The 9723-nt window shown below is 56.8% G+C and overlaps 1 protein-coding gene across 4 annotated transcripts in view; it reads right to left on the bottom strand.

Annotated features, from left to right (window-relative positions):
* Positions 1 to 425: 425 nt before the first annotated feature.
* Positions 426 to 9723, bottom strand: part of SLC37A1 (solute carrier family 37 member 1) — a 72047-nt gene continuing 62749 nt past the window's right edge. For all 4 annotated transcript variants that reach the window (XM_073887023.1, XM_025863378.2, XM_025863377.2 and 1 more), the window contains 3 exons: positions 5089 to 5186; positions 1773 to 1837; positions 426 to 1334 (listed from right to left, as the gene is read on the bottom strand). In XM_073887023.1, the coding sequence (XP_073743124.1) occupies positions 1319 to 1334; positions 1773 to 1837; positions 5089 to 5186 (179 nt within the window). In that variant the 3' untranslated portion in view covers positions 426 to 1318. The remainder of the gene's footprint in view (positions 1335 to 1772; positions 1838 to 5088; positions 5187 to 9723) is intronic.

Here is a 9723-nt window from a genome sequence, read left to right as displayed (position 1 = left end):
TTCTCCGGAGAGCCCAGAGCAGGAGCCTCCGTGGGCACGACGGGGAACCGGGCTGGATTCTGGCCGTGGCCCAGGCACACAGACGGGGAGGGAACCCACTGTCTGTGTCTGCGGAGAAGCTCTGAGAGCCTGCCCCACTCCGTGCAGTTTCAGGTGCAGCCCTGCTCCTCCCATGCGTCGAGGACAAATCTCAGGATGTCCCTTAAATCGCACGATTTACAAAATACCCCGACTCTGTTTGCCGGGGCCTGGGCTCAACCCGCCCCTGAGCAGGATGACCCCTGCTTTGCTGGAAACGGCCTCAGCTTCCAGCAGCAGAACTACAGGCTGTGTCCGACCCTGGAAAACCAAGAACATGTAGTGTTCGAAGTTCTCTTTTGTTAACATATTGGAAACGCGAGGAGACATAATCAACATTCTGCTTGAGCTTTTTTTTTTTTTAAAAAAACCATTTTATTTCAAAGAGCAGATGAGTATTTTGCTGACAAGTGGGAAAACAAGTGGCCAGAAGTCAGTGTGTCTTAATAAATAACAAAATGCCGTTTATGTTTCTGAAACATCTAGAACACATACCACATTTTCGATAAATAAACCCACGCTGGTGCTACATCGCTAGAGATAGTTCCGGGTGTCTGGCGTGTGGAGGGGTAAAGCACATCAGGGCACCGGGCCCACCCGCCCCCACCACGTCCTCCCCGAGACCCGCAGGACAGCAGCGGCGGCCACCTCGGAGCTCGGACCCCAGACGTGTCCAGGTGTCCCGGCCGGCACTCCCGGGGCCTCTGCCAGGCAGGCCTGGACAGCTTCTCGGCTGCTCACTTCCCGCCGGCTGGTGCTGAGGCCCGTGCAGAGCAGGACGAAGTGCTGGGTGATGGGACGGCTCTGAGTTCCGTCTTGGCTCTGATCCAGGTGCCAGTTTCCTCCCAGGGGCTGGGCTCTGCGCCGGCTGCACTCTGGCGCCCGCCGCGGTACCGGCTCTCACCTGCTCTCCCATTCTAGCCTGAAACACCGGAGAGACCCCGGCTCCCCTGAGCGCCACCTGCCTGGCCCCGAGCAGTTGCCGGGGCGCCTGCCTGTCCCGCCGTGTGTCCCAGGCTCCATCGTGGAGACTTCCCGCACCTCCTTGCTGCTGTCGTGAGCACCGGGGCTCGCCTAAAATAGGACCCGGACTTCTCAGGGTGGCTTTTGTGTCTTTTCCGAGTGTGTGTGCAAAAGGCAAGGGTAAATTATTCTTTCCAACACAGGATCCTTTATTGGAACGTTTCCTTGGCAGTTCGTGAGGGACAGGCCCAGCCTCCCTCCAGGGGACTCGAGGGGGTCAGTGTTCCTTGAACCTGGAAGAGGATCAAAGAGCCGCTGGTGACACGGCCGGCAACGGTCACAGGCCAGACGCTGGGCGCGGGCCGAACGTGCAAACCTCGCACAGCCAGCTTCCCACCCTTCTGCCGGGGTCTCTGGAGCCACGCGGAGGGGGCGGCCCCCCGCCCACCCCGCCGCCCTGGGGGTGAGAGGGCGGAAGACAGCAGGGCGGGCAGGACGCACGACGCCAGGCTGGCTCTGGGGCTGTTTTTGCACAAAGCTGCAGCTCAAAGACAACAAGGAAGGCAATTTCCCTGACATTTTTCTCAGATTTTGAGAGATTACGACCATCGCAGCCCCACTGAGGCATTTATTAGGAAAAGTGAGCGTGAATGAGCCGTGCAATGGCAGGGACAGTGGGTGGGTTCATGAGAGCTGCCCTCTGACCCGGGGCGGGGGGGGGGGGCACTTACAGGACTTGGTCCGCGGTCGCAGAGCCCGGGCAGCTCAGCTCCTTGTGAATGAGGCGGATCAGGAACTGAACCCAGAACAGAGAGGAGAGGCGGTTACTGCCGGCCGCGAGCCTGTCAGGAGAGGCGGCCCCCGCGCCCCCGCTGGGCTGCCCCGGGGGAGCTCCGAGGCTCCTTCAGGACATAAAGGATTCAGCGGGGCAGCGGGAGCCTGAGGCCTGGGCCCCACAGCAGGGCCGTGGGCCTGTGAGTCCCACCGAGGCCACGCTCCTGGAGGTAGGGCTGTTGGGACAAATTTCAGCCTAAAATTTCTGGGTCAAGTAACATTTAAAACGAAATGAGTCCAGTCATAAAGTATCCAGATCAGAAACAGAGAAAAAGGACAAGGTGACCCACGAGCAGGGGGACACTGGGTGGGGGGGACTGGAGAGCCGCGCAGGCGCTGTGAAAGCCAGGTGAGCATCTCCTGGGCCCGGGCCCCAGCACCGGGAGGCTGACCGGGCCATCTTTGGAACAGCCGCATTTTATCGGGAAGCTTCTGGGGGAGACCCTGGCTCCGCCGGGACCCTCGCCCACAGCCTCTGCAGTGGCTGTGGGACTAAACCAGGGACAGCTCTGCCTCACCTACCACCGTTCCCTCGAGCTCCTTCACCTGCTCACAGGGCCGAGTCGGTCTACAGAGCCGGACTAATGGCAGAACACCACACCAGTGAGCTGGTTTCGCTTGTTTGTGGCTGTGCACCTGGTCTGCCTGCACGCCGATTACCAGCCCCAGAGGAGGGCCCCGTGCACAGGGGAACAGGCTCCTGGTTCTGGTGGCCACCCTCACAAGGGCAGCAGGTGCCCCTGGGCTCAGGAGGGACCAGTGCGCCGAGAGAGGCCCAGCATAGGTTAAAAACCCACGCAGCTCCGCAGGACCCAGCTCAGGTCAGAGCTCTAGGAGGCCGGGACACTTATTGTCTTCGATGCTCGAGTTCCAAGCAGGGGCTCGAAGTCCCTCATACGACACGAGTTCAGGCTGAAGAGAACAGGTGTGTCTCCCACAGAGAAAGCGCAGGCCAGCTGCTTTGCTTGACCCTCAAGCAGTGCGCATGCGGTTAGAGTGGGAAAGCGGGGGCACGGCAGGTGCTCGGTGCAGGGCTGGAGGTGACAGCAGCAACAGTGACATTTCTGTTGCACAAGCTGACCCTGAGAATCTGAGCCTCCAGCCCAGAGGAGCATCCGTCTGCTCAGCTGGAGCTGGTACCCGACCACACACATCCCCCCACCACGTGCAACGTGTGAAGTGCAAGCAGGAGGAGCCTCTGGTTCCACGGGGCAGATCACAGGAGGGGAAGAGGGAGGAAAATGACAAGTGATTTATGTGGCCTGAAATACAGCGCAGACGGTAGCAACGAATCTGAAGGTCAAAGGGGACGAAGTGCTGTGTCTGCAGGCGAGACCAGCTGCCTGGCACTCCTGTGACGCGCGTCTGCGGGGGTAAGGCTATGTAGGTGACAGCATGGCCACCAGGCTTTGGTCACACTCCACGGACAGTCCCACAGGGCGCCCGGATCTGACCCCTCCAGGTGACCTGCCCGGGGACGCCGAGGCTCCCAGCCTCAGACTGGGGAGGTCCCAGAAGAGGTATGGCAGGTGTTTACACCGCCCGCTGCGGGGTGGCTCCTCTCCCGACCTCGCATCTGACCCGGCCAGTCCAGCTTCCTTTCGGTTACTACCTGCCTGCGGGTATGTTCACGTTCTCGTCTCTGTCCTTCCTGAACCGTGACACGTCAGTCTGCAACCTCTGTGGCTGACCGGCCGGCGCAGGCCGTTCACAGTCCCGCTTGGACGCGTGTGCTCACCCCGGCTTCTCCGTCAGCTATTCTGTCTTCCCCTGTGCTCCATCCGGGTCTGAGATCCCTCCCCGGGGGCTCGGAGCAGACCACCCGTGTGCGCTCCATCCTGTACTTGGTCTGCCTCTAGCGCTGGCCCCCGCCTCCCTGTCCGAGCTGCCCCGGGCTTCCTGCTGTCTGCTCCACCAGCTTGCGTTCGGTGCTCATGGACTCCGTTCCTTCCCGGACATCTCCCGTAGTGTCTCGTGGGCTTATTGTACATCCATCTGGTCCTCGTCTTCTTGGACCCACGTGCCAGTGTTGCCGGTAAGCTGCCCACTGGAGCCCAGCCCGACCCCTCATCTCCTCTCCTCGGGGGCAGAACCACCGGCACCCCCCCATTCCCGAGTGGACGACTTGCCCTGAGGCTCCAGCCACGGCCTCAGTACTTGTTTATGCTACCTTGACGCCGTGGGTCCTGTGGATACCCTGCCTCTCCTCGGGGTTGCTACGCATCTAGAAGGAAGCGTAAGGTGCATCCGCGACATTGGTGAAGGAGAGTGTTCAGTTTTCAAGCAGCCCTCCTGGTGAGAGTCTCACTGCCACTTAGCTGAAATGAGCTGGGGACTTAACCAAAACCCTCAGGCACTGACAAAAACAAATATTCTTAGGAACAGCCTCTTCAAACCTAACAGGCTTCTGAGTTGAAAGTTGACGTTGGATTCTATCTGAAATCGTCCTGGAGTGAAAGTACAGAACTTTCATGTGATTGACAGAGCTGAGATTTCCAAGTCCTCAGCTCCCTCTTACTGGGATCAATGTCAGGTGTCTTTTGGGGAAGCGAGGGGAGGCACGTGGCTTCAGGTCAGGGACTCCGTGCACACTAGCCACTCCCAGGGGTGCACTGCACACCTCTGACTTGTGCCGGGTCCCGTCTGTCCTGCAGCACACCTGAATCTCAGGGCAGCCACCAGAGAGCAGGGTCGCCAACAGAAGCCCTACGTGCCTGCCCCTGCAGCCTCTGCTTCTTCTTTCCCGTCCCTTTGGGTGCTGGGAATCGGGCTGCTTCCCCAGGGCGCTGCCGGGTGCAGGAGGAGCACGGGGGCAACGGGCCCCGTGTAGGAGTGGGTTTCGGCTGCCCATCTCCTCCAGTCCCCTCGATAGTCCTGCCTTGGGGTGCTGTTATTACGCCCATTTAACCACCGTGGAAGCTGCAGGACAGAGGCTGAGTCATCTGCTCCAGGCGCACGCCCGCCGACGGATGACAGGGCGGGGGTCCCACGCCAGGGCACCCCTGCTCTCTGCTTCCCTACCATCCTGCCCGAAGCTGCAGAGCAGGATGGGCTTGTTTCTGTTCTGACGTTTGCTCAGACCAGGAAGAGGAAGGCCTCAGATCATGAGCACTCAGGGAAGTCGGGCTCTGTCACAGGCCAAGCCTCCCTGAAGCCCACAGTTCCCCTGGAAGAAGCGTCACCAGTGTTCGGTCAACAACGAGAGAGACTTACCAGTAAGGCACAGGCGTCTGCGAACATCAGCATGTAGAACACGTTGTTCCATCCAGATGGGGACAGGAGCCCAGCCAGCAGAGGGCCCAGGGCTGCTCCTGGGAGGGGGCGAAGGGACACAGGTGAGCCGTGCGAGGAAGACTCCGGAAGGTGGCTCCGGAATACCCAGGCCCCGGGAGTACACAGCATGGTGCTCAACACCGCCTTCATGGTTAACGAAAAACATGTTAAAACAACAAAAACTCATTTTCGCCTCTCGGGCTGGTGGGGATGGAAAGCTCACAAGTACCCAGTACCCACGAGGACGTGGCCGGCACCACCTCCCTCTGGAAGCAAATCTAAAAATACATATTGACATTAACACATTCATTCTTTGGATCCAACAATCCCAGTGAAAAACTTTATGGAAGAAATCTGAATCTAAAGCACAATCTTAGATATGTTTATGTTATGAAACGTACAATTGGTAAAATATGAGTAAGTTTTGTAGGCACTAATGCTGTATTAGTGCTAACGTCCTCATTCTGATAATTAGGTGCTGTGGTTATATCCCGGGCTTCTCTGTCTTTAGGGAATGCACACTGAATACATAGCTCCTGGTAAAGGAGCAGTGTGTCTGTAATTTGCCCCTAAGCAGTTTGGGAAAAAATACGCATATGTATATTCTTACACGTGCGTGTGCATACACGTGTGGTACAAATGTGTGTGTGCGCACGGAGCAGAGGATGAAGCAGATGTAGGATATGTGAATTCTCTGTACCATTTCTGCAACTTTTCTGTAAGTCTAAAATTATGTCAAAATGATTTTTGAGAGACTATGAAAATGAAAGAAAGCAAATATTCCTCAAAATGCCCAAAGATATCCAAGAATGTTGCAGCAGTTTGGGTATTTATTGTCCTAAAAGAGATAGGAATAGATTATGATCCGTGATAGGATGGGTCATCGTTTCGACACGGTAAGAAGTACGAAGAATCTACATCAAGTTATCCTGACACTTCACCCCGAGAGGTAGGAGTATGAGGGTCTTTCCCACTTCATATGTACTGTTGTTCCAAGTGTTTATGGGGAGCCCTTACTACCTGTATACCTGAGAAGTGATTGCATGTGTGTTAAGTCTTAGGAGAGCTTCCAGGTAAACACGGTAGATTGCTCACGTGTGCTTATTTCTACACCACCCAACACCACAAAATGCACCACATGTGAATTTAACAGATTTTAAGCCCACAAAGAGAAGGGCAGATGAGACAAGGCACCATTCTTAGAGGATGGACTTTCAAGGGCACGACAAGGACATGGGCTCTAGTCTCCTTGCTCGGAGGGTGACAATTGCTGATTGTCAAATAAAGGTATAAAACTGCAAAAAAATAAAAAATAAAAAAATAAAAACAAAAAACCCCACAAAAAATGAGATGCACGCAAAGGGCACACAAGGGGCAGATAACGTTAATGAATGTTAACATTAGACAACCAAAGTAAAGGTTGGAAAGTAAAGTCAAGAACATCTCTGAGAAAGCAGAGAAAAAAGAAAAAGACAGGAAAGAAGGAAAAAAGAAAGAAAAAAAATTGAAGGATTAACCCAGAAAGGTTAACCTCTGACTAATCAGTTTTCCAGGAATTAAAAACAGACAGCAATAGCGGAAACGTGTCAAAGAAAACACAGAGCATGATTTCGCGGAGAGGAAGGGCATGTGTCTCCAGGCGAGGTGGGCCCCTGGGGCGGGGCTGGGGGCCGGGCACAGAGGATGAAGAAAGGTGCCCAGAAGTCTTTGGGGGAAGCAGGCAGAGGCAGAAATGAGGGCTGGGACGAAAGTGACAACGGACTTCGCAAGGGAGACCAGGGAAGCTGTAAAATGCTGGAATCCTGAAGAAAACCACTTTTAGCCCGGGATTGGGATGCTTATCTACAAGCTACAGCAAAAGCCAGACCGTGCAGACTCTCAACCCTCAAGCTCCACCCCCCGTGAGCTAATACTCAGGAAGCCACTGGAAGTCTCCTCCATTAAAGAGGAGCTGACTTGGCGGCTAGAAGATGGGTGGGCACGTGATGGAAGAGGTCACAGGAGGCGGGGGAACAGGCTCTGGGGCGAGGCGTGGGGCCAGGCAGCCCCTCACGGCTGATGGTCGGAAGCAAGGGAGCGAGCATGACAGCGAAACGATTATTTCTTGGCTCAGAGTGAGCGATGCTAACACGAGGGGTGCTGCGGAGGATGTGGAAGGGGGCTCGGAGGCACAAGAGCCGAGCCCCAGTCTCCTTCCTAGGAGGACAGCAGACAGCGTCAGGCCGAGGAATGGAGATGTACACTCGTATGCAAGTCAGACCAGGGGGACCAGCTGACATGGCTGCTTCTAGGAGGAGGGAGCGGGGGGAGGGGCACGAGGACCAACATTTTCCATCTAATTAGCTTGTAAGGCTATCTGGCCTCAAAAGTGACATCATGTTTTACTTTGATAAGATAAAAATTAGCTGGAAAAAACTCAGGGCTCTACGTAGTTGCTCTGTGTACGACATACAGACACAATGAGCCTCGTGTCCCACGGGAAGGCCCCTCCAAGAGCGCTGGGAACACGCCAGACAGGTAAACTGCGTCATTGGAACCACATGGCCCCCGTGAGCTGCAAGAAGACACTGGCTTATTTACCACGAGCTGAGCTCGGCCTCCGTCGAAACCAGTACTGGCGACATTGAACAAAGGCGTCAAGGTGAACGCTCTGTGAACGGCGTGCATTTCCACTCGAGCCGTTCTTTCTTCTGTGTGGCGGGGGCAGCACTTACAGTGAGAAATGACAGGCGCTGCTTGCTGCCCGGCCCGTGGGCCGGGGGCTGGCAGGGCTGCATGTCAGGGGCCAGGTGGGAGACGGTTGCCCTCTGCCGTCCTTCGTGGGGGGAGGCGCTCCGAGCTGAGCCTTGGTTTCTACTGGCGGCTCACAGACACGCTCTCCATCCTCAGCCAGGCCCTTCTGCTCCCTCTTGTTTTGAGAAGACTATCAGGAAAGACGTATTTTTTTCACCTGATTCACAATTTCCCTCCTTGTAAACTGCCATCCTCTGCTAGAAAACAGCTATGGGGGCCGCCGGCAGGGTGCAAGTCTGCTTGAAGAAACGGCTTCACGGTGGCAGCTGGGCTGACTCACCATCTGTCCTCTGCGGACAGAAGGTGGTTCAAAGTCACGAGGCTCATTAGAACTGAGCTCAGCCCGGAAGCGTCCCGACTTCTGACCGAGTGTGTGTGTGTCTCCCTGGCCGAGCTACGTGACTGCGCAGAGCCGTGGACCCTGCACACACCCGCCATGGGCGCAGCACCACTGCCCTCTCTCTGGACGCATCCCCAGGCCCCGAGGGGTGCCTCGAAACGTCAGAGGGGTGGCCGCTAACACTGCCCAGCAAATTCAGTCACCTCCCCCCACCGGATCCAAAAATGGGGCAGGTATGACTTTGGAGAAAAACAGACGCTCAAGCCTGGCCCCCTTGCAATGGCGACTTTGCTTAGTGCATCTTGGAACACGCAGGACCTGCCACATGAAGCCAGCTGCCGGAGCCCCTGGGAATGGCAGCCGGAGCACAGACAGGGCTCCTGTAACCCGGAGGGGGGCAGCCCTGTCCCGATGAGCCGTGCGGGCTGTGGCGAGCCCAGGGCCTCGCTGGCCCGGTCCCTCCCCTGTGAACTCAACGGCCTGGACAGAGGTGGCCTGGCCCCACCTGTGATCCTGGGTATCTTAGAGCACCCAGGCCATTCATTTCACACTCGTTTACTCAGTGACTACTATGTCCAGGTGCTGTCTCTGTGCTGAGAATTCAGCAGAGATTGGAGCAGACAGACTCCATCCAGGTCCACAGAGCTGACAGGCAAAATGTGCTGTGGAGAAGAGAGGCCAGGGAAGATGGTCCACCTTCCAGACAGGCCGAGAGGTCCCAGAGAGGACCTGTGTGCTCTGTGCTGTACACAGAGCAACTACGTAGAGCCCTGAGTTTTTACCAGCTGTGATAGCTGAGCCAAGACTCCAAGGGCACAAAGGCACAGGCATGAGGTCCCTGAAGGGAGCTCCTCGGGCGCAGCACACTGTCCGTGCAAAGGCCCTGCACGGGGCACACTGGTGTTTGCGAGCATCAGCAGGGAGGCCATGTGGCTTGGGAGAGTGGCAGGAAGGACTTCAGATCCTGCACTAGTAAGACAGCAGTGGGCGTCCAGGAGTGGACGGTGGCTGTCTCTATCCAGCTAGCACACAGGGCCATGGGCACTGCCAAGAGAAAAACCTCAGCTTCCCACAGTGGGGCAGAAGGACAGCCCCAGGTGCCAGGCTCAGGTGGAACTGTGTTCTTCCTGAGCCGCCTTTGTCTGGAAAGAGCTTGGTTTTACTGCTGTGAGATTGTCCTAGATGCCCAGGTGTCCCTCCCCATCTAGCTTGCACTCTCTCTCATGGTCCCCCTCCTGTGGGAGCCCGGGGCAGCAGGTGACACCGGGATGCCACCCAAGGTCCTCCTGGGTAGCCGTGGGCGCCACACCAGCCAACCTCCCGAGCTTCAGCTTCCCACATCCGGAGAGGGACCAGCGTGGGACGGCAGGTGCCCTGTGCAGGGCAGGGCCCCTGGCAGGGGGCGGTCACAGCACATGTGCTCCTGGCAGGATGGCTCGAGA

Source organism: Callorhinus ursinus, unplaced genomic scaffold (assembly GCF_003265705.2).
Source record: "Callorhinus ursinus isolate GAN/ISIS: 27379988/994484 unplaced genomic scaffold, GSC_fseal_2.0 scaffold75, whole genome shotgun sequence".
Classification (NCBI taxonomy): domain Eukaryota; kingdom Metazoa; phylum Chordata; class Mammalia; order Carnivora; family Otariidae; genus Callorhinus; species Callorhinus ursinus.
This window is presented reverse-complemented; position numbering and strand designations above follow the sequence as displayed.